The 24783-nt window shown below is 45.5% G+C and overlaps 1 protein-coding gene across 1 annotated transcript; it reads right to left on the bottom strand.

The window, feature by feature from the left end:
• Positions 1-147: 147 nt before the first annotated feature.
• On the bottom strand, positions 148-23014 carry LOC130295568 (uncharacterized). Its single transcript, XM_056546419.1, has 6 exons — positions 22853-23014; positions 17962-18029; positions 14923-14976; positions 11888-11959; positions 10452-10970; positions 148-300 (listed from the first exon to the last, which is right to left on the bottom strand). The coding sequence occupies exons 1-6, from the start codon at positions 22932-22934 to the stop codon at positions 292-294; spliced, it is 804 nt and encodes a 267-aa protein (XP_056402394.1). The 5' UTR covers positions 22935-23014; the 3' UTR covers positions 148-291.
• Between the last annotated feature and the right edge of the window lie 1769 nt (positions 23015-24783).

Here is a 24783-nt window from a genome sequence, read left to right as displayed (position 1 = left end):
TGTAGTTTTGCAACATCTGGAGGTCCGCAGGTTGGAGACCACTGCTCTACATCATGCACAGAAGTTGCTGTTTAGCCAGACAACGCAGACTTCAAGGTCTATGCACGACAAGCACAAGAAGCCACACAGCGGCACCATCAGGGCCGGTAAGGTATTACCACAGAGGCCCCATCAGGAAAACATGTCTCCAAAGTAAATTACATGAATAAGTCTCATACGTTTTTTATTTCTTGAAATGTGGCTGTAATATACGTCAATCCCCCGGAGGACGTCTCTAAGCAGTCACGGCCTTTACGTCTGCTGGAAGGGGAGGGAAGGAACATAAACTGGAGTCAAGGATTAGAAAACCAGACCGAGACCAAGTAAATGGCGAGACAGGATCAACAAGCGCCAATGAAATTAGGTATGAATAAGGGGTTAACGCTGTTTAAAGCGCAACGGTCATGAAATGTTAGTGTGATAACCTGCAGCCTTTGTACTGTGTGCAGGTGTTGTGTACAGCAATTATTTTACCTTTATATATGCCGGCTTTCGTGGCGCTAAAAAGTGCTTTTAATCAAAGCCACTGACGGTCGGATAGGCGTGGTGCGAGGTACGCGATGCCCCGCCCACTTTTTATCTCGGTGCTGGGACCGCTCTGTGATTGACACACAGGTCCCAGCGCATGCGCCCTTCAACTAATGCTGGATGACACGCAGCGGCGCGCACTTTACATTTAGAGACGAGCGAACTTACAGTAAATTCGATTCGTCACAAACTTCTCGGCTCGGCAGTTGATGACTTTTCCTGCATAAATTAGTTCAGCTTTCAGGTGCTCCGGTGGGCTGGAAAAGGTGGATACAGTCCTAGGAAAGAGTCTCCTAGGACTGTATCCACCTTTTCCAGCCCACCGGAGCACCGGAAAGCTGAACTAATTTATGCAGGAAAAGTCAGCAACCGCCGAGCTGAGAAGTTCGCGACGAATCGAATTTACTGTAAGTTCGCTCATCTCTAGTTACATTAGTTGAAGGGCGCATGCGCTGGGACCTGTGTGTCAATCACACAGCGGTCCCAGCACCGAGATAAAAAGTGGGCGGGGCATCGCGTACCTCGCACCACGCCTATCCGACCGTCAGTGGCTTTGATTAAAAGCACTTTTTAGCGTCACGAAAGCCGGCATATATAAAGGTAAAATAATTGCTGTACACAACACCTGCACACAGTACAAAGGCTGCAGGTTATTACACTAAAATGTCATGACCGTTGCGCTTTAACAGATAGCAGGAGTGTCAAAAAGTGATGAGGAGATCCGGCTACGGGAGTTGTAGTTTTGCATCAGCTGGAGGCCCCCCGGTTGGTAAACACTGATATAGCTGAACTGACCTCCTAAACATTTTTTTTTCCTAACCTTTGGCTAAACTACAACTCTCAGCATCCCTTGATAGCTAATAAATACACTCTAGTTCTATACAGATGCACAAAAGCCATTGCCAATAATCTATAGTATTCATATTCAAAACAGGGTGACCGTAAGTTCAGGAGTTCGTCCGGTGCAGAGAGGAACGATCAGGGAGCCAGATAAAATCAATGGATTTATTAGATGCAACGCGTTTCGTTGCGCATGCGCAGCGAAACGCGTTGCATCTAATAAATCCATTGATTTCATCTGGCTCCCTGATGGTTCCTCTCTGCGCAGGACTAACTCCTGAACTTACGGTCACCCTGTTTTGATTCTGCTTCTACCCAGGAGGGCTGCAGTGGACCTATACGCATATTCATTCTACACTTTACCTTGTTGTGTGTGGGCGCACAACCAACTTTGGGAATTACCGTCCCCCACTAACAAGATCTGCTGATCCCGCACATGAGGCGCCTTCCTTCCTCTCTCTAGATAGTATTCATATTGTCAAAGAGAATCTTGCATCTGTCATCATCCTATATCACACTATATATAGAGGCCACTGTCTATAAGCACTCTATACCTTAACAAATAAAAAATAAACACTGGAGTCAATATAGCCTTTCACATAAAATACAATTTTTATTAATGAAAAAAATTATTTAAAATCCACTTACAAATATTACAAATTTAGCGCTCATGAAAATTATGTTTGGGAAAAAATCCACAATACTTTATAAAGTTAACATAGGAGGCTGAAATAATATAACAGCTAGTAACAGAAATAATAAAAATAACAGCTAGTAACAGAAATAATATAAATAACAGCTAGTAACAGAAATAATATAAATAACAGCTAGTAACAGAAATAATATAAATAACAGCTAGTAACAGAAATAATATAAATAACAGCTAGTAACAGAACTAATAAAAATAACAGCTAGTAACAGAAATAATATAAATAACAGCTAGTAACAGAAATAATATAAATAACAGCTAGTAACAGAAATAATAAAAATAACAGCTAGTAACAGAAATAATAAAAATAACAGCTAGTAACAGAAATAATAAAAATAACAGCTAGTAACAGAAATAATAAAAATAACAGCTAGTAACAGAAATAATAAAAATAACAGCTAGTAACAGAAATAATAAAAATAACAGCTAGTAACAGAAATAATAAAAATAACAGCTAGTAACAGAAATAATAGCTAGTAACAGAAATAATATAAATAACAGCTAGTAGGGAACCACCGATCCACCAGCACCGCCGCCGCCCCATTGCCTCCCCCATCCCCGGTATTATAATTACCTGTTCCCGGGGCCCGCACTACTTCTGGCTCCGGCGGCGTCCTGAGCTGTCACTGTGTGCACTGACAGTGACGTCGCGTTGAGGACGTCACTCGTCATTGCGCTGCGCAGGACGCCGCAGGAGCCAGAAGTAGCGCAGACCCCGGGCCCAGGGAACAGGTAATTATAAAACCAGGGATGTGGGAGGCAATGGGGTGGGGGCGGTGGTGGTGGTGGTCTCTGGCCGGGGAGGCGGGGCATTATCGGCATATCGGCAAGGTAATTGCCGATTCCGATAATGTCCAAAATCGTGAATATCGTCCGATAATATCGGCCAAACCGATAATCGGTCGATCCCTAACAGCTAGTAAGAGATTATTATTATTCTTATTATTAGAGATGAGCGAACTTACAGTAAATTCGATTCGTCACGAACTTCTCGGCTCGGCAGTTGATGTCTTTTCCTGCATAAATTAGTTCAGCTTTCAGGTGCCTCCGTGGGCTGGAAAAGATGTATACAGTCCTAGGAGACTCTTTCCTAGTAATGTATCCACCTTTTCCAGCCCACCGGAGCACCTGAAGGCTGAACTCATTTACGCAGGAAAAGTCATCAACTGCCGAGCCGAGAAGGTCGTGACAAATCGAATTTACTGTAAGTTCGCTCATCTCTAGTTACCAAAAATTCAAGGTGCCCTGTCCTCAAATAAATATTTGCTCCCGGGAATATACTTGTATTGCCGTATTATACGGTCCCCATTATGGACATGCACAGCTACAAGACTAGAGATCAAACACATTAGTCCCCACAAAGCATCAGGACAACCGCTTACCCATTATAGAGATCGCAGACCGCACCCCTACGACTCGACGCACATTTCGGTTCTTTTTCAAGAGGCCGTGCGTCGAGGTCGGAGGGGTGCGGTCTCTTTAGTCTTGCAGCTGTGCATGTCCATAATGGGGACCGTATAATACGGCAATACAAGTATATTCCCTGGAGCAAATATTTAGTAGTGGACAGAGCACTTATTGGGTAACCCTTACTATCTGTTATACTATTTCAGCCACTTAGCACCTTTCTCCAATGTGAACTTTATAAAAGTATTGTAGATTTTTTTTACCAAACATAATTTTCATGAGCGCTAAATTTGTAATATTTGTAAGTGGATTTTAGATATTTTTTCTATAATAAAAAATGTATGTTATGTGAAAGGCTATACAGTGGTCCCTCAAGTTACAATATTAATTGGTTCTGGGACGACCATTGTATGTTGAAACCATTGTATGTTGAGACCAGAACTCTATGGAAACCTGGTAATTGGTTCTAAAGGCACCAAAATAAAATGTCGTCCAAAAATAGAAAAAAGTGAGAATTAAAGAAAAATAAGTAGATAACTATTCTAGCTAAAGCAAATCCTTCCATATAAAAGTAAGAAAGATCTGCTGGGAGCTGTAATCACTGTCTATGTCAGTGTTTCCCAAGCAGGGAGCCTCTAGCTATTGCAAAACTACAACTCCCAGCATGCCCGGACAGCCTTTGGCTGTCCGGGCATGCAGGGAGTTGTAGTTTTGCAGCCGCTGGGGGCACCCTGCTTGGGAAACAATGGTCTCTGTAGAGGACAGGAGCTTCTTCAGGGTCCTGTCCGGTACACAGTGTCCTAAAAAAGTAAAATGGAGCCGCCCTCACCTGGTGTCCAAAGGAGCAGCTAACCCTGGTACAGGTAAAGAGTACAGAACATGTAATACCTCCCTGTACTGTAGGGGGCACTACCAGACACCAGTCAGTGCATACACTTCAGTAATACAGGTAAAGTGTACAGAACATGTAATACCTCCCTGTACTGTAGGGGACGCTACCAGACACCAGTCAGTGCACACACTTCAGTAATACAGGTAAAGAGTACAGAACATGTAATACCTCCCTGTACTGTAGGGGGGGGGGGGCTACCAGACACCAGTCAGTGCATACACTTCCGTAATACAGGTAAAGAGTACAGAACATGTAATACCTCTCTGTACTGTAGGGGGCGCTACCAGACACCAGTCCGTGCATACACTTCAGTAACACAGGAGTTTTACCAGTAAAATGACCATTTTGATTGGTCGGTTCTTCCGGCCATTGACTGTCCTTAACATTGTATGTTGAGTCAGGTTTCAACTTACAATGGTCCAGAAAAAAACACTATATTGACTCCAGTGTTTGTTTTTTTAGGTATACAGTGTTTATAGACAGTGGCATATTATATATATATATAGTCATATAGGATGGTAACAGATGCAAGATTCACTTTAACAGTATGAATACTATAGATTATTATCAATGGCTCTTGTGCATCTGTATAGAACTAGAGTGTATTTATTAGCTATCAAGAGATGCTAACGGGCGGAGTGGTCCCGGAATCGGCTGCTCCAGCGGTTCCCAGGGATGAAAAACAAGGGATGGTGTCAGCGGCGCCTCGAGGATTTAACGTATATATATTCTCAGCAAAGGAGACAAGTGTCCTACTAGTACGGATACTTGTTTATTAAGGATAAAACAAACTAAAACAAATAAAAGCAACGCGTTTCACGGGCAACCCCCGCTTCATCAGGCTAATAACATGAATACATGCACAAACAGTATATAGACAAACAATTATTTGAATCAGTGCGGGTGAAGTCTGTGACGTCAACCTGTGGCGGAAGTGATGTATTGTAAAGTGCGTTCTGTGGTTGGCATGATTGGCACGGGCACACGTTGATGTGATGGCTGTCAGATTGACAGGTTCATGTAGGTTGTAAGTGGTGATATTTGCATATTCCCAATAATATTCTTTGCATCTTTACAGTACAGTAGTCTTGTTCCTTAGAACCGGTGCTACAGCTGTTTCGTAGTAGATCCCGGCGCTGCCGCCCGCTGCTAGTTCAGCTGTACCCTGCACTAACTTCTTTGTTCATCACATCAAATAAAGAGCAAAGAAACATTATTTGCGGAGAGTGGTGAGTGCTAGCCTTGCATTTTTCTTCTATAATCACTCCCAATGCTTTGCCCAACACCACGGGTAGCATTCAATTCTTATGAAGCAGAGCGAAGTTCCAAATATGGCTAGATGGTCTCTATATATGTATTTTTCATTTTAATTATGGATTTGTTATCTGGTGATCTTAATGTCTATTTGAAGTGACATCTAACACGATTAGCATAACCCACTGATAAGAAAAAAAATTGCCGAATTTTATGCCAAATTTTATCAGCATAACGCACTGTCTATAATAAAAATTTACAGCATGATACGAAACGGCTTATACGAATAAATATTATATATATATATATATATATATATACACACATATATATATATATATATACATACACACACACACATATATACATATATACATACATACATATACACACACACACACACACACATATACATACACATACCCCGTGAAACGCGTTGCTTTTACTTGTTTTACTTTCATGTTTTATCCTTACCAGTAGGACACTTGCCTCCTTTGCTGAGAATATATACGTTGAATCCTCGAGACGCCGCTGACACCATCCCTCGTTTTTCATCCCTGGGAACCACTGGAGCAGCCAATTTCGGGACCACTCCGTCCATTAACACAGACCAAAATCAACCAATGATTGGGTCAGGATGCTGGGGGATTATGTGAGAGTGAAATCACTCAATACACGCGTTCAACAGTTTTGTTCCTGTAGCGCAACACGAATAGGTGAGTGAGATACCTCTTTCCATACTGTATTTCTCACCTAATCTACACTTGGATTACCTGTATTGAGCAAACTGTGATATACTGCCGACGCAACACAGCAGCACAGCCATCCTATATTTGTTTTGGTTTATATTGCTCTATCAATATTTACAGCACTTAGATAGCGCCACAATTTTCTGTTCCTTTTTTTCTATATACAAAACTCCATCAAGAGATGCTGGGAGATGTTGGGAGTTGTAGTTTTGCCAAAAGGTTAGGAAAAAAACAAAAAGTTTTAGGAGGTCAGATCAGCTATAACAGTGTTTTACCAACCAAGGTGCCTCCTGCTGTTGCAAAACAACAACTCCCAGCATGCCCGGACAGCCGGGAGTTGTAGTTTTGCAACAGCTGGAGACACCCTGGTTGGGAAACACTGTTCTATAGAGTTGAAGGAGATGAGTTGCAATCTCACACAGAACCTGGGGACAGATGGGGCAATGGTTCTGGAGGCAGGAAAGCAGTAATTGAAATCAATGGATGACCATTACCATACAAGTTTATACAGAGTTCAGGTTCTCTTGGTCGGCTCCCTTGGGGGACACAGAGACCGTGGGTATATCTTGCTGCCACTAGGAGGCTGACACTGGGCATACAAAGAGAAGTCGGACCCTCCTGGCAGGATATACCCCGCTTACTGACTGAGCTAATCAGTTTTAGCTTAATGGCAGTAGGAGGCAGACACAGGTCTGGAGTTCTCCAGAGCAGTTTTTGATTTTTATTAAATTTTTTTTATTTTTTTTAATATAGCTAGGGCCTGCAATTACGTTCTTCTTGCCTTTTCTGTTTTTTTAGATGGGGGTTCAGGAGCATGGCACTACGTTCCTCCATATGCAGCTAAGGGGCATAGACTATACTCCATTAACCCCTTCCCGCCAACGGCCAGCGCTTGGGGTTGCACCTTGGGTCCGGGTCTGGCTCCCAGGGTTTTCACCAAAGTCATGGCGGCGGTGATTGCCATTCTTCGGGCTCGGGGGATCTCGATCCTCCCTTACCTGGACGATCTTTTGATCAAAGCTCCATCCCGGTCCCAAAACTTGGACAGCCTTCATATCACTGTGCAGACTCTGTCCGCCTTCAGTCGGGTGATCAATGGGAAATGTCCCACCTTTCTCCCACTCAGTCCCTTGTCTTTCTGGGTCTCCTTTTCGACACAGCGGCGCTCCGTCGAAGGGTGTCCGTCAACTACGGCGCCCTTCTCCTGTTCCGATTCGCTTCTGCATGGAGGTGCTGGGCCGAATGATGGCGGCCATGGAGGCGGTTCCTCTATCTCCCTCTCCAGCTGGCCATGTTGGCCCGATGGGACAAGTTGTCGTCCCCTTCTGGATCGCTGGATTCTTCTGCCCCCCTCCGTTCGTCGGTCTCTTATGTGGTGGCTCCACTCTCCCCTCCTTCTCCAGGGGTGGTCGTTTCTTACCCTCCACTGGCAGGTCGTCACGACCGATGCGAGTCTCCTGGGTTGGGGAGTTGTATTTCGCCTCCCCATCAATCTTCTGGAGATCCGTGCCATTTTTCTTTGCCTCCTCCATTGGGAGATCCTCCTTCAGGGTCGTCTTGTTCGAGTCCAATCGGACAAAGCCACGGCGGTGGTTAACATCAATCATCAGGGTGGCACGCGCAGCCGCTCAGCGATGGAGGAGGTCTCCAAGATTCTGCTCTGGGCCAAGACTCAAGTGCCTGCTCTCTCCGCGATTCACATTCCGGGCGTGGAGAATTGGGAAGCGGACTCGCTCAACCGCTCCCGGACTCTCTCTCCCGGACGTAGATCTCTTCGTGTCTCACCACAACAGACCAAATCCCTGCTTTGTAGTAAAGTCACACGACCCTCCGGCTCTGGACGCGCTCGTAATTCCATGGTTGTCCTTCAGTCTTCCTTACCTCTTTCCCCCACTGCTTCTCCTGCCCAGGGTTCTGAGGAAACTCAAGGCGGAGGGCGTTCCCACCATTCTGGTGGGTGGTACGCAGACGTAATTCGGCTGGTCGCTGACGTACCTCTGCGTCTTCTGGTTTTCCCCAATCTGCTCTCACAGGGTACTCTCTGCCGCCACAATTTACTATCTCTGTAAGTGGCGGTTCTGAGGGCTCGGGGGTTTTCTTCAGGGGCGATTCACACCATGCTGCGGGCTCGTACGCCTTCCTCCGCTAGGATTTACCACCGTACTTGGCGGGCCTATTTCAGGTGGTGTGAGACTCAGTTCGTCTCTCCGGTTATCTTTTCCTTTCCACGCCTCCTTGTCTTCTAGCAATCTGGTCTGGATCAGCATTTGGCGCTCAGCTCCCTTAAAGGTCAAGTTTTGGCTCTTTCTATTCTCTTTCAACGGCCATTGGCTTCCAACCCTCACGTCCACACCTTCCTGCAGGGCGTGGCCCATGCAGCTCCGCCATACCGGTCTCCCACCCCTCCTTGGGATCTCAACCTGGTGCTCAGTGTTTTGAGGGAAGCTCCGTTTGAACCTCTTTGGGACTCTTCCCTTTGCGTTATTTCCTGGAAGGTCACCTTCCTCATCACCGTCTCTGAGCTGGCAGCTCTCTTTTGTCACTCACCCGTCTTGGTCCTTCACCAGGACAAGGTTGTTTTTCGGCCGCCTCCCTCCTTCTTGCCCAAGGTGGTCTCCTCCTTTCACGTGAATGAGGAGATCGTTCTTCCTTCTTTCTGTCCGGCTCCAATGCCAAGGATCATTCCCTCCATTGACTGGATGTGGTTCCCGCGGTCCGGATCTATCTTTCTGCCCCCTCCTCTTTCCGGAAGGGTGACTCTTTCTTTGTGATTCCGGAGGGTTGTCGCAAGGGTCTTCCGGCTTCCAAGTCGACCATTTCGTGGTGGATCCGTTCCGCCATCTCGGAATGGAACCGTCGTAAGGTGAAGGTCCCACCCTTTTGGGTGACTGCACATTCCACGTGTTCCGTTGGGGCTTCTTGGGCGCTACACAATAGGGCTTCGGCCTTGCAAGTCTGCAAAGCAGCCACTTGGTCGTCTTTGCACACCTTCTCCAGATTCCACCAGGTGCACACTTGTGTCCGCTGATGCCGGTTTGGGTCGCAAGGTGTTGCAGGCTGCAGTGACTCAGTCCTCTGCCTGATTTTGTTTTGGGTACTTTTCCCACCCCAGGGACTGCTCTGGTATGTCCCACGGTCTCTGTGTCCCCCAATGGAGCCGACCGAGAAAAGTAGATTTTTTATTCTTATCGTAAAATCTCTTTCTCAGAGGCTTCATTGGGGACACAGCACCCACCCCTTTGTTTAGGCTACTATGGTTCGGTTTTTCTGTCCGAGGGGTTGTGTTCAGTTCTTTTTTTGTCTGGTTCCCTCGGACACCTGCTGGGTTCCTTTTCTGTCCGTCCTCTCCTACTGCTTTGGGACTAAACTGATTGATTGGCTCAGAGTCAGTAGGCGGGGTATATCCTACCAGGAGGGGCCGACTTCTTTTTGTATGCCTAGTGTCAGCCTCCTAGTGGCAGCAAGATATACCCACGGTCTCTGTGTCCCCCAATTGATCCTCCGAGAAAGAGATTTTACGGTAAGTATAAAAAAATTATTTTTGCAGTGGCCTTCTGCTATAGTAGTAGGGGTCCTAAGCCCCCTGTCTGACATCCAAATGCAATAATATTGTATAGGGACCGTCTGATTGTGTATTCTCTTCATATGTTCTGGCATATTGCATCCTAAATGATGAACCCCGATACAGCTCCATTGAAGAGGACTGTCTATAGAGGGAAACATATAGGACTGGTGACCAGATCAACAACACTGTGAAGGTTCTATGAGATTATAAAAACTTGGAAACTTTCTCCTAAAATACGGTGCCACTCATGTTTATGGGCTGTGTCTGATACCGACTTGCACTGGTCTAAGCTGCAATACCAGAGTCAGCCTAGAAACAAGAGTGGCACTGTAGTATGTACCTGCTGAGTGTTGACTGAGGGGCCAGTATACTTTATGGCCATTGACCCCACACAGATTAGATAGACAAGGGGGGGGGGGGGGGGGGGGTTGGGGTCACTCCTGTTAAAGACAAAATGTCTCATCCTACCATATATTCAGTGATGCGTGGCTTCTTCCTCCTCGTCTTCTCACTTTCCGTTCTTGTCCCTCCTTTACGTTTTGTTAGCGAGGTCTCGAACATACTAAAGTCTGTGTTCTCTTCAGACGTGAGGCTGGTCGGGAAGATTGGAGAGGAGGACATCTCTATTCTAGAATCCAGACCGATCATGAGGAAGCGGACGGATGTCATAGCGGCGTCCTCAGTCACCATACCGGAGTCCATAGACAGGTCAGATGAACATGTGACGCTCACCGCGCTCTTGTTCGATTTCTCAGACAGATTTAGACTATGCCAAGACGTCTTCACTTTCTCCTGGGGATCACTGTAGGACATGAGGTTCCACCCTTCACATTGTAGTTCACCGACGGGATTCAATCCACAGTCCATACCCAGAGGATCCTCCCTGGTGGAACAAGGCTCCTGGGGATGATCGCCCACAAATTTCAGGTCACAGTCACTGCCGGAGTGTATGGTTTCCTCAGAGTCTCCATCATAAGGGTCCAGGAACTGTGCACAGAGGTAGTGGTTAATCAGCACTGCCAAGCTTACATGAGATTACTTATCCTGAGTTATATCCTGTATTATACTCCAGAGCTGTACTCACTATTCTGCTGGTGGGGTCACTGTGTATATACATTACATTACTTATCCTGTACTGATCCTGAGTTATATCCTGTATTATACTCCAGAGCTGTACTCACTATTCTGCTGGTGGGGTCACTGTGTATATACATTACATTACTTATCCTGTACTGATCCTGAGTTATATCCTGTATTATACTCCAGAGCTGTACTCACTATTCTGCTGGTGGGGTCACTGTGTACATACATTACATTACGTATCCTGTACTGATCCTGAGTTATATCCTGTATTATACTCCAGAGCTGTACTCACTATTCTGCTGGTGAGGTCACTGTGTACATACATTACATTATTTATCCTGTACTGATCCGGAGTTATATCCTGTATTATACTCCAGAGCTGCACTCACTATTCTGCTGGTGAGGTCACTGTGTACATACATTACATTACTTATCCTGTACTGATCCTGAGTTAGATCCTGTATTATACCCCAGAGCTGTACTCACTATTCTGCTGGTGAGGTCACTGTGTACATACATTACATTACTTATCCTGTACTGATCCTGAGTTAGATCCTGTATTATACTCCAGAGCTGTTCTCACTATTCTGCTGGTGAGGTCACTGTGTACATACATTACATTACTTATCCTGTACTGATCCCGAGTTATATCCTGTATTATACTCCAGAGCTGCACTCACTATTCTGCTGGTGAGGTCACTGTGTACATACATTACATTACTTATCCTGTACTGATCCCGAGTTATATCCTGTATTATACTCCAGAGCTGCACTCACTATTCTGCTGGTGGGGTCAGTGTACATACATATTGTGTTAGTACCTGCAATTTCTGGAAATCCATTGTCTTTACATCTACAGGAGATGTTAGGACGGACACATTGGTTCCACAACCCTAAACACAGAGAGGCAAAATATGAAAGATCCAAATAACTTTGCATAGAGTCTTATATCGCAGCCATTATATATCTCCTTTGATCTTCATTATAAAGCTTGTGTATAAATATAACAAGGGGGAGATAAAGCGCATGTCTTATAGTAAGATGCTCAGTGTTGCCCATAGCAACCAATCAGAGCTCAGCTTTCATTTTACCACAGCAATATGAGAAGTGAAAGCTGAGCTGTGATTGGTTGCTATGGGCAACAGAAAGAATCTCACTATAAGACATAAATCCAACACAAAGTGTCATAAATCCAAACCAAACTATAATTTGGGAGTACAAATGTTTACTTGTACCCAAAAAAGAGAGCAGGGTCACCATGTACAGTTATCCAACCAATCCTCCAACTCCCAGAATGTTGTACCATATACTATACCAGTGTTTCCCAACCAGAGTGCCTCCAGCTGTTGCAAAACTACAACTCCCAGCATGCCCGGACAGCCAACGGCTGTCCGGGCATGCTGGGAGTTGTAGTTTTGCAACAGCTGGAGGCACCCCTGGTTTGGAAACACTAACCTATACTATATACCATTTGGTCTTCAACCTGCGGACCTCCAGATGTTGCAAAACTACAACTCCCAGCATGCCCGCACAGCCGTTGGCTGTCTGGGCATGCTGGGAGTTGTAGTTTTGTAACATCTGGAGGTCCGCAGGTTGAAGACCACTGCTATATACTAGTCCAACATGCTGGGAGTTGTAGTTAGTAACTAGCTGCAACTCCCGAACTTAAAGGGGTACTCCGCCCCTAGACATCTTACCCCCTATCCAAAGGATAGGGGATAAGATGTCAGAGCGCAGGGTCCTGCTCCTGGGGACCCCTGGGATCTCGGCTGCAGCACCCCGCTATCATTACTGCACAGAGCAGACTCGCTCCGTGCATAATGACGGGCAATACAGGGGCGGGAGCATCGTGACGTCACGGCTCCACCCCCTCGTGACGTCGCGGCCCGCAACCTCAATACAAGTCTATGGGAGGGAGCGTGGTGGCCTTCACGCCCCCTCCCATAGACTTGCATTAAAGGGGCGGGCCGTGACGTCACGAGGGGGCGGAGCCGTGACAACGATTCTCCGGCCCCTGTATTGCTGGTCATTAAGCACGGAGCGAGTCTGCTCTGTGCAGTAAGGATATCGTTGTGCCGCAGCCGAGATCCCAGGGGTCCCCAGCAGCGGGACCCTGCGATCTGACATCTTATCCCCTATCCTTTGGATAGGGGATAAGATGTCTAGGGGTGGAGTACCCCTTTAATAAAAAAAGCGATCAAAAATTCACATCAAAACCAAAATGGTACTGTTAAAAACTACAGATGGGGGCGCAAAAAAATTAGCCTTCATATAGGCCAGTATAAGGAAAAATAAAAAATTAAAGTTATAGGGGTCAGAATAGGACAAAATTTCCCCTGGCATATGTGTATCCTGTGATTTTACGCATACATAATTAATTATGCAAATTAGCATGGTCAGCATTTTTTATTTTTTTATGAAAGAAAGGTGGTAACCCTACTCACTGGCCACTTCATTAGGTACACCTGTTCAATTGCTCTTTACACCAGTAACTAATCAGCCAATTACATGGCAGCAACTTAATCCATTTGGGCATGTATACCTGGTCAAGACAACTTACTGAAATTCAAACTGAATCAGACTGGGAAAGAAAGGGCATTAAAGTGACTTTGAATGTGGCATGGTGGTTGGTGCCAGACGTATATGTCAGAAATTGCTGTTCTTTTTGGGATTTTTACTCACAACCATCTTTGGGGTTTACAGAGAATGAATGGTCCACAGAAGAGAAAATATCATTTGAGCAGCAGTTATGTGGAGGAAAAAGCATTGTTGCTGTCAGAGGACAATGGGCAGACTGGTTCAAGATGACAGAAAGGCAACTGTAACTCTAATAACCAATGGTTACAACCAAGGTCTGCAGAATACCACCGCAGAGCGCATAACAGGTCCAATGTTGACGCAGATGGGCTACAGCAGCTGAAAACCACATTGGGTGCCACTCCTGTCAGGTAAGAAGAAGAAAATGAGGCTACAATTTACACAGGCACCAAAACTAGATGATGGAAGAACATGGGTCTGAGGAGTCTCAATTCCAGCTGACAGATGACAGGGTCAGAATCTGGAGTAAGTATGGATTTGTTTTATCAGCAGTTCAGGCTGGTGGTGTAATGGTGTGGGGGACATTTTCTGCATATTTTGGGCCCCTTAGGTAGGCTGTTATGTTTATACCATAATCAACTGATCATGTCCGTCCTTTTATGACCACAGTGGACCCTGTATGTTCTGATGATACTTCCAGCAGTATAATGCCCCCATGTCACATGACATCATCTCATACAGGACAATGAGGTCACATGACCATCTCATACAGGACAATGAGGTCACATGACCATCTCATACAGGACAATGAGGTCACATGACATCATCTCATACAGGACAATGAGGTCACATGACCTTCTCATACAGGACAATGAGAATCATGCCCATATGGAGGAACTGTGTGACATCATCATGTCTATATATGGAGGAACTGTGTGATGTCATCATGTCTATATATGGAGGAACTGTGTGATGTCATCATGTCTATATATGGAGGAACTGTGTGATGTCATCATGTCTATATGGAGCATAAACTAAGATATGTGTCCAGAACCTTGTAGAAAGTATAAAGGGTGTCCAGCCGGGGCCTGACAAGTTGTGTACCTAATAAAGTGGCCAGTGAGTGTACATAGGGCCTTAGTTATCAAATATAACAGTAAAGCAGGCCTTGTTGTCATAAGCCATAACTCCGCCCCTTTCTTCCATATCGCTGCAGCGTACAATCTTTACCTATATTTATTACTGCAGACAATAGTCTCTCGCCAGGCATACCCCGACAAGGACATGTGACAGACAATGGCGGCACTGCACCCCGTACCTCAGTGTTGTTGTCGGATTCGGAGTCTGTGCTGGATTCTACTTTGCATTTACTCTTAAGACAAAAGTGAAAAGGAAACAGATTATTTACCATTAACTCCGATATGACCAAGACTGAGCTCAATGACGTGAGGAATAGGAGGATGTATATTGGTACTGCAGTTTGCTATGTGGAAACCATCAGCAGCAACAGCTTACAGTCAATAGCAGCTTGGTGATTGTTTCCAGACAGCAACAGACATTATCATGCACACTGCAGAGAGAAATACGAGAGCTGATAAAGACACAACCTGTCCGAGCATGTTGGGAGTTGTAGTATTGCAACAGCTGAAGGTTGTTGCAATGGATGCAGGAACGCAGTGTGAATGTACCCTAAGATGTTTACCAAGGTGAAGCTCCAGAGTCCACCTCTAAAGGGTCTTAAAGGGGTACTCCGGCCCCAAGACATCTTATCCCCTATCCAAAGGATAGGGGATAAGATGTCTGATTGGGGAGATCCCGCCCCTGAGGACCCCCGCAATCTAGTATGCAGCACCCACCTGTAAGTACTGCCGGAAGCGGCGGAGGCTCTCAGTCTTATAACTCCCGACCACGGGGACGGAGTATCGTGACGTCACGACTCCACCCCCGTGTGACGTGACACCGCGCCCCCTCAATGCAAGTCTATGGGAGGGGGCGTGACTGCCGTCACGCCCCCTCCCATAGACTTGCATTGAGGGGGCGGGGAGTGACGTCACACGGGGGTGGAGTCGTGACGTCACGATACTTTTATGGAGGAAAAAAGCGGAGGTAGCGCCGGTGTGTAGGTCTTTAGCCGGTGTAGGTGGGTACCCAGGTGGGGGTAGCGTATCCCTTGCCGGTGATGGTAGCTTGGTATGCAGGCCAGCAGCGTGTGGACGGAGCCCAGAGGAGAGTCCGTAGGGTAATGCAGAAGTATAGTGAAAAAGCTGCGATGGCGCTCCCAAGGAAGTAACCCGAAGTCGTCGGTATTGATAAAGAATAAATAATTTATTTACAGCATGAGAAAATAATAAAGCAAGACGCGTTTTGGGAGTCACAGCTCCCTTTCTCAATTGCAGGTGGTTGCTGTATCATACAGACATACATACATACTGATACAGCAACCACCTGCAATTGAGAAAGGGAGCTGTGACTCCCGAAACGCATCTTGCTTTATTTATTATTTTCTCATGCTGTAAATAAATTATTTATTCTTCATCAATACTGACGACTTCGGGTTACTTCCTCGGGAGCGCCATCGCAGCTTTTTTTTCCTATACTTCTGCATCAGGTCTCAGAGGCAGCACCCAGAACAGAATGTTGGCGGCTGCACAGAAATCGCGGGGGTCCCAGCCACGGGAGCCCTGCGATCGTACATCTTATCCCCTTTGTATAGGGGATAAGATGTATAAGGCCGGAATACTCCTTCCAAGGCCCCTTTCACACTGCCGTTCCAGCGGCCGTTGCAAAATGAGGGGAGAATAGCGTAAGAAAAATTAGTGCATGTGCAGTCTTTATCTCCCGCTATAAACAACGGCGCCTGACGGACCCCATTATAGTCAATGTGATCCATCAGGACCTATTGTTATCCATTGTGCCCCGTCCCAATAGCGGCCTTTGAAGGCAAAAAATGTTTATAAATAAATAAAGGCTAACATCCGTTTTCACATGGGGAACAAGGGCAATGTGAAAGAAGCTTTTGTTTTACTATACATTTTTGTATGAAAATTAGTATGATTGAAGTTGTCCCCTTCTGACCCCTATAACACTTATTTTTCTGTATACAGGGATATATTATTTGACACTTTTTAGTGATATAGGAAGTAAAAAAAAAATAATCTATTCTGGATTTTGGTATTTTTTACGTTTGCGCCATAAACCGTGTGGTTTAATTAATGTTATATTTTAATGGTTTGGACACGCAGCAATACCAAATATGTTTATTTATTTTTTGATTTTTTTTTAACACTATTTTTCAGTCCCCATAGGAGACTATTACATGTAATATTTCTATTGCAAATGCTGAACAATGCTGAGCCATAGCACAGCATTGATCACTGTTATCAGGAGGCAAAGGGAGGCAAGTAGGGACCCTCTGCCCTTCCTCTGAACTGATTGGGACCCTGCGATTTGGCTCTGAACTAATCAGGAATGTTTTTTATATTGTTTGGATGCTGCAATCAACATAAACAGCAGCATCTAAAGGGTTAATGCAGGACATCACCCGGCAACAGGCTGCATGCTTTAGAGCAGGAGGAGTTGAGCAGACTGATGTATAGTTTTGTAAGAAAAGATTTAGCAGAGCTTGTGAGTGCTTATTCAGTACTTAGGAGTCCAGTGGGCGGTCCTGTGTTTAGCAGCCTTTTCTGTATAAGTAAGCATACAGAAATAACTGTCAATCACACATTGGAACCTCCCACTGGACTCCTGAGCACTGTAGTAGCAGAGATTTAAAGTGTCCCTGTCATTTCAAACTAATTTTATGGCAAAAATTTCAGTCAGTCTGGTTCTCGGGTGAGTAGACCCCCACCGATCAGGGGCACGATAGGGGCAAGTGCCATCTCATTCCTGCGGCCTCTATTCTCCTGATCAGCAGGGGTCTAAGCACAGAGACCCGACCGATAAAAACTTTAGTCCCGTGACACTTTAAAATTTTGTGTAAAGTGTAAACACTTTAAAAGGGGTATGCCGGCCATATACATCTTATCCCCTATCCAAAGGATAGGGAATAAGATGTATGATTGCAGGGGTCCCGCCAGTGGGACCCCCGTGATCTCTGTGCAGCCCCCCCGGCTTTCTCTGTGCCGGGCACTTCCTCCAAGACCATGATGTGACTACATATCCCCCTCCATTAGACATGAATGGAGGGGGGGTGTCATGACATCACGAGGGGGTGTGGCCGTGACATCACATCTCGGCCTCTGAGTTTAATAAGGCCGGAATACCCCTTTAAGAAGATGGAGAATACATAAGATTCCTCAACCATAATCCACTTTCCCTTCCTCCAATCTCCCATCACGACGCTCAACTAAACACTTACCATGTAATTAGAAGCCAATCGCTCAACATAATCTGGATTTTTCCCAGAATCCATCACATCCACGGCCCCTGAGGAGAGCGGAGAAGCATTACAGTACAATCAGGACTTTTTTTTTTTTCAAGCCTAGAACTGTGTTTCCCAACCAGGGTGCCTCCAGCTGTTGCAAAACTACAACTCCCAGCATGCCGCAGTTGTAGTTTAGAAACAGCTGGAGGCTCCCAGTTTACCTAGATCCATCCACTTAAAGGGGTTATCCAGGAAAAAACTTTTTTTTCTTTTTTTAAATATCAACTGGCTCCAGAAAGTTAAACAGACTTGTAAATTACTTCTATTAAAAAATCTTAATTCTTTCAGTACTTATGAGCTTCTGAAGTTAAGGTTGTTCTTTTCTGTCTAAGTGCTCTCTGATGACACGTGTCTCGGGAACCGCCCAGTTTAGAAGCAAATCCCCATAGCAAACCTCTTCTAAACTGGGCGGTTCCCGAGACACATGTCATCAGAGAGCACTTAGACAGAAAAGAACAACCTTAACTTCAGAAGCTCATAAGTACTGAAAGGATCAAGATTTTTTAATAGCCTTTGGCTGTCCGGGCATGCTGGGAGTTGTAGTTTTGCAATATCTGGAGGTCCGCAGGTTGAAGACCACTGCTCTATAGCTTTCTAAGATACTTACAGTTCCTTGTTTCCTGTAAATTAGTACAAAAATAGAACTGCAGTCCTGACCTAACCACGTTAGTATAGCTGAGGGTCTGTGACAATGTACCCTGTCTAGGCGATCCATGCTAAGCTAAATACAGCAGCACCCCCCCCCCCCCCCCTCTCCTCTCTTCAGGTTGTGCGTGGCGTTCCAACTTTGCTCCATTCACTTCAATGCAATTGAGCTGCAATACCATACTCAACCTGAGGACAGGGGTGGTGCCGTTTTTTTAGAAACAAAAAAAATCCAAAAAAAAGCTAAAAATGAGTCTGGAAACAAAAATGAGCATTAAAGAGGGAACACGAGGATGTGATTTTAATCTCCCGATACCAACACACATAGAATAATGCCCTGCATTAAATGCAATGGAGCCCAAATTGGACCAAAGTGGTTCCAAGCATAAACGCTGGCATCAAAGTGGGCAAAGGGCCCAAGCTTTACAGCTCTAAACATGTAATTGGAAGGTTTCAAAGCTTAAAAGGGGTTATCCAGGCTTAGAAAGAGCTGATTTCTTCTAAAAACAGCACCACCCCTGTCCTCAGGTTGTTTGTGGTATTGCATCTCAGTTCATTTCAAGTAAAAGGAGCCTAGCTGTAATTCCACACACAACCTAAGGACAGGGGTGGAGCTGTTTGGCACAATGTAGATCTTGGCATAAAAACTGACATTAAAGTTTGCAACGGGCAACTTTAAAACTAATTTTAGGGCCCCGTTCACACTACAGGTATCATCCTGCTTTTTTTACTGCCGTTATTTTACAATAACGGATGAAAAAAAAAAAATGGATGCAATAACTGGTAATAACGGATGATAACTGATGACCATCATCCCTTATTTTTAATGTTTTTTTTTTCTTTAAAAAAACCTGATGTTGTTCATCCGTTATCATCCGTTATTACCAGTTACATCCGTTTTTTTTTTTGTATCAGGTTTTTAACTTTTTCTTTGTAAAGCTGTACGCTCAGTACAGCTTTACAAAAAAAAAAAAAAAAAGTTAAAAACCTGATACAAAAAAAAACATCAGTTATTGTCAGATTTTTTTACTTCTGTTTTCTGTACTGAGCATGCTCAATGCTCAGTACAGAAAACAGAAGTAAAAAAATCTGACAATAACTGATGGTTTTTTTTTGAACATCCAGTTCCCATAGACTTCAATGTTAAATTTTAACATCCGTTTTTTTACGCCGGACCAAAAAATTAGCGCACGCACCATCTTTTGTGCCGGCAAAAATAACAGACATTAGTAAAAACGGACATGCCTGATGCAAAAGGATGGTCAAAAAATCTCATTGACATGAATGGGATTTTTTGACGGCCGCTTTTAGGACTTTTTGCCGGGAGTAATAACGTAGGAAGGGGCCTAATTAAAGCGATGGCAATTAAGGGTTAAAAGTTTGTGTGTGCCGAAAAAGTGTTTAGGGTTTTCCCAAACAGAGTCTCTCCAGCTGTTGCACAACTACAACTCCCAGCATGCCCGGACAGCCTTCGGCTGTCCGGGCATGCTGGAAGTTGTAGTTGTGCAACAGCTGGAGACACATTATTTGGAAAACACATAGATGGATGCCCCGCAATAAACTCAAATCAATCAATCCAGGCTGGCACTTTGATGCCCGTTTTATGCGCAGAACCACTAAGAGCCAGTTTGGACTTGGTTGACTGTATTGCAGGGCGTCCATCTTTGCGCCACTTATCTCACACCACTGGCACACAAAAGGTTTTTAACCCTTCGGAACACCAGTTGCTTTTTCAGATTAGTAAATGCCAATGTAGGCTGGCATTAAAGTGGGCATATTTTAGCATTCAGGATAAGTGACAGGTCTGCTATGGGCCGCTATCTCGCAGGCCGCAAGGCATGACTGTTTTGCATTGGCGAATAATTGTGATGCAGCCCACTAGGGGTTGGGACAGCGATGCGAGACCCCTAAGGCTGGGTTCACTTCTGCAACAGGGGCCCCAAACGTGACTGCAGATGTGAACAAAACCTAAGACGTGGCGGCCATCATGCAAGTAGCTCATAATTAGAGATGAGCGAACTTACAGTAAATTCGATTCGTCACGAACTTCTCGGCTCGGCGGTTGCTGGCTTTTCCTGCATAAATTAGTTCAGCTTTCCGGTGCTCCGGTGGGCTGGAAAAGGTGGATGCAGTCCTAGGAAAGAGTCTCTTAGGACTGTATCCACCTTTTCCAGCCCATCGGAGCACCTGAAAGCTGAACTAATTTATGCAGGAAAAGTCATCAACTGCCGAGCCGAGAAGTTTGTGACGAATCGAATTTACTGTAAGTTCGCTCATCTCTACTCATAATGTTTTGAATGTTTATTCTGCTCCTGTCCCAGATATCTAGAGTTAAAGAGGTCCTCCAGTGGATTTTTTTATTTATTTTTTATTTTTATTAAGTGGTGCCAGAAAGTTAAACAAATTTGTAAATTACTTCTATTTGAAAATCTTAATCCTTCCAGTACTTATCAGCTGCTGTATACTCCACAGGAAGTTTTATTTCTTTCTGGATTTCTTTTCTGTCTGACCACAGTGCTCTCTGCTGACACCTCTGTCCATGTCATGAACTGTCCAGAGTACAAGCAAATCCCCATAGCAGGACAGTTCCTGACATGGACAGAGGTGTCAGCAGAGAGAACTGTGGTCAGACTGAAAAGAAATTCAAAAAAGGAAAAATAAAACTTCCTCTGTAGTGTACAGCAGCTGATAAGTACTGGAAGGATTAGGATTTTTAAATAGAAGTAATTTACAAATCTGTTTAACTTTCTGGCACCAGTTGATTTAAAAAAAAAAAATTAAAATGTGATCTAGGGGAGTGCCCCTTTAAGGGAGCATGATGACATCATCACTATAGTTAGGTCAATGTGGTAGACATATTGGCATCACTGCGATAAAATCATCTCCCTACTATGGGTAATGGAGGCTGCCAGAGCTCAACCACAAGGCTCAGCCCGTCCTGCGCCCCCCTGTATTTTCCTCATGTCTGTCTGGAGCTTCTCTTCAAACAACAGAAGACGCTATGGCAGCGGTGTCCAAAATGTAAAACTACAACTCCCAGCATGCCCGGACAGCCGTTCAAGCATGCCAGAGGTTTTATATTTGCAACAGCTGAAAGTCCACAGTTTGGACACCACTCTTCTATGGCGATGTTTCCCAACCAATGGATCCCCAGCTGTTTCAAAACTACAACTCTCAGCATGCTGGGAGTTGTTGTTTTGCAACAGCCTGAGAGCCTGTGGCTGTCAGTTGATGCTGGGAGTTGTAGTTTTGCAGCAGCCAGAAAGCCTTTGGCTGCCAAATGCATGCTGGGACTTGTAGGTCTGCAACAGCCAGAGAGCCTATGGCTGTAAGGGCATGCTGGGAGTTGTAGTTTTGCAACCGCTCAACCGCTGGAGCGTATGCAGCTGTAAGGGCATGCTGGGAGTTGCAGATTTAAAACAGAGCCTGCAGCTGTCAAGTCATGCTGGGAGTTGTAGTTTTGAAACCGCTGGAGAGACTGTGGCTATCAGAGCATGCTGGGAATTGTAGTGTTGCCACAGCTAGAGATCTTGCGGCTGTTACATAATGCTGGGAGTTGTAGTTTTGCAATAGCTTGAGAGCCTGTGGCCATCAAGGCATGCTGGGAGTTGTAGTTTTGCAATAGCTGGAGAGCCTGTGGCCATCATGGCATGCTGGGAGTTGTAGTTTTGCAATAGCTGGAGAGGCTGTGGCCATCATGGCATGCTGGGAGTTGTAGTTTTGCAATAGCTGGAGAGCCTGTGGCCATCATGCAATGCTGGGAGTTGTAGTTTTGCAACAACTAGAGAACTCGTGGCTGTCAGGGAATGCTGGGAGTTGTAGTTTTGCAATAGCAAGAAAGCCTGTGGCTGTCATGGCATGCTGGGAGTTGTAGTCAGTTTTGCAACTGCCAGAGAGCCTACAGTCTGCTTGTAAAAGGGGCATGTTTAAGCTTCGTATGCCCTGTATGAACAGCCTAAGCATTCATCACATGACCAAGCATAAGAGAGTCTCCAGGGGATGGTAGTGGAGGCCTTGGGGTGCACATACTTCTCTAAATATATATATAAAGGTATAAAATCCCACACAAACACCCCCATCCCCTATTACAGGTGGACACTTCTCTGGAGCCGTACACCGCCATTGCTGCAGAGAGTACCTGACCAGATACCGCGGCCTCCGGCCATGACAGGACACTGACCTGCGGCTCCTTCTCCAGCAGCAGCCGCCGCCGCCTTCCAGGCCCCCCGGGCTCTCCGGCTCCTCTGTCGGCTCCGGGGCATCCTGTGGCGACTAGTCTCAACCAACTGCTCCCAGAAGACACGCCCACTGGCGCTGAGCGTGGGAAAAACCGATTTCCGCGGGGCGGGGTTACAGTGCGCGTGACGTCACACGCTAGCGGAGCGAATGGGAGTGGCTTCCAAAAGTAACGGCTGAATGTGAGGTCAGTGTTGAACTCTTTACCTCATTTTTTATATATATATATATATATATATATATATATATATATATATATATATATATGTCTGAAACTACAACTCCTATTATGCAGGGAGTAATAAGTTATAGTAGTGTTTTTCGATTGTCTCCAGCTGTTGCAAAACTACAATTCCCAGCATGCCCGGACAGCCTTTGGCTGTCCGGGCATGCTGGGAGTTGTAGTTTTGCAACAGCTGAAGGCACGCTGTTTGAAAAGCACCAAGTTATAGGTGAGAAACTGCTATTTTGGTCACATGACATCAAAACTGCACCTAATGTGGTCGCCGTGCAACTTGTGCCATGATGCGACCGTGTCACGACAGTCGCCAAAAATCCAAATTTCTCCAGTTTCTCACTGATATTAACCCATTAGGGGCACAGCCTAATTTTTAAAAAAATTTTAGCAAAAACGTTTTTTTTTCCTTCTCGCCATTTAAGAGCCACATGGAGGCTTGTTTTTTTCCCCTTTTTACAACCCATTGTACTTTGTAATGAGACCTTTTATTTTACTATAAAATATACAACGCAAAGGAAAAAAATATTATTTGTGGGGAAGAGTGAAAAAAATTTATAATTTGGCAACTTTGGGGGCGGGGTTCGCTTTTAAGCAGTGCCATTTATGGTAAAACGGATATGTTCTTTTTACATGTGTTTTATTAAGAAAATCATTATGCTTTACCCCTAAGGCTAGGTTCAGACTACGGAATTTCCGCCTGCAATTCCTCTCTGAAATTGCAGGCGGAAATTCCGCTTGCTAAAATCTATAGTGTAATGAATGGTTTTCCGTTCACAAATTCACACTTCGGAATTTGTGAACGTGAAAATCCGCTTGGAAATTTCCGCCTGAAGAAAGGGGTTGCTCTTTCTTCAGGCGGAAATCCGCGCGGAACACATTGCAGTCTGATTCAGTCTGCGCCGGCCGCACTCGGAATCTCTGGGCGGAAATTTTCTGCCCAGAGATTCCGTAGTCTGAACCTAGCCTTAAAGGGGTACTCCGCCCCTAGACACCTGCTGGGGACCCCGGGGATCGCTGCTGTAGCACCCCGCTATCATTACTGCGCAGAGCGAGATCGCTCTGCACGTAATGACGGGCAATACAGGGGCCTGATCATCGTTACGTCACGGCCCACCCCCGTCAATACAAGTCTATGGGAGGGGGCGTGGCGGTCGTCACGCCCCCTGCCATAGACTTGCGTTAAGGGGACGGGCCGTGATGTCATGAGGGGCGGAGCCATGATGTCACGCTGCTCCGGCCCCTGTATCGCCCGTCATTACGCACAGAGCGAACTCGCTCTGTGCAGTAATGATGGCGGGGTGCCGCAGCGGCGATCCCCGGGCTCCCCAGCAGCGGGACCGCGGCGATATGACATCTTATCCCCTATCCTTTGGATAGGGGATAAGATGCCAGGGGCGGAGTACCCCTTTAATGACCTAGCCCATTTTGACCTTTAAGGGGTACTCTGCCCCTAGACATCTTATCCCCCATCCAAAAGATACGGGATAAGATGCCTGATTGCGTGTGTGATGTCTGATCTCCCTGCTGAACCCGGCGTTCATTTAGAGCGTCGGGTGCAGCGCCGGAAGCTCGTGACGTCACAAGCCTCCAACCCGCATCGCCAGTCATCTGGCATAGAGCGGAGTTCACTCCGTGCA

This window comes from Hyla sarda, chromosome 11 (genome assembly GCF_029499605.1).
Source record: "Hyla sarda isolate aHylSar1 chromosome 11, aHylSar1.hap1, whole genome shotgun sequence".
In the NCBI taxonomy this organism is placed as follows: Eukaryota; Metazoa; Chordata; class Amphibia; order Anura; family Hylidae; genus Hyla; species Hyla sarda.
Note: the sequence above shows the minus strand (reverse complement) of the source record. Positions and strands in the feature narration are given on the sequence as shown.

What these genes read in the sequence shown, in the direction of transcription:
- LOC130295568 (XM_056546419.1), bottom strand. Translation starts at nt 22,934, where the DNA reads ATGCCCCGGAGCCGACAGAGGAGCCGGAGAGCCCGGGGGGCCTGGAAG. An exon ending in TGCTGGAGAAGGAGCCGCAG is followed by an intron (nt 18,030 to 22,852) that starts GTCAGTGTCCTG and finishes CGCTCTCCTCAG; the next exon opens with GGGCCGTGGATGTGATGGAT. An exon ending in GATTGGCTTCTAATTACATG is followed by an intron (nt 14,977 to 17,961) that starts GTAAGTGTTTAG and finishes TTTTGTCTTAAG; the next exon opens with AGTAAATGCAAAGTAGAATC.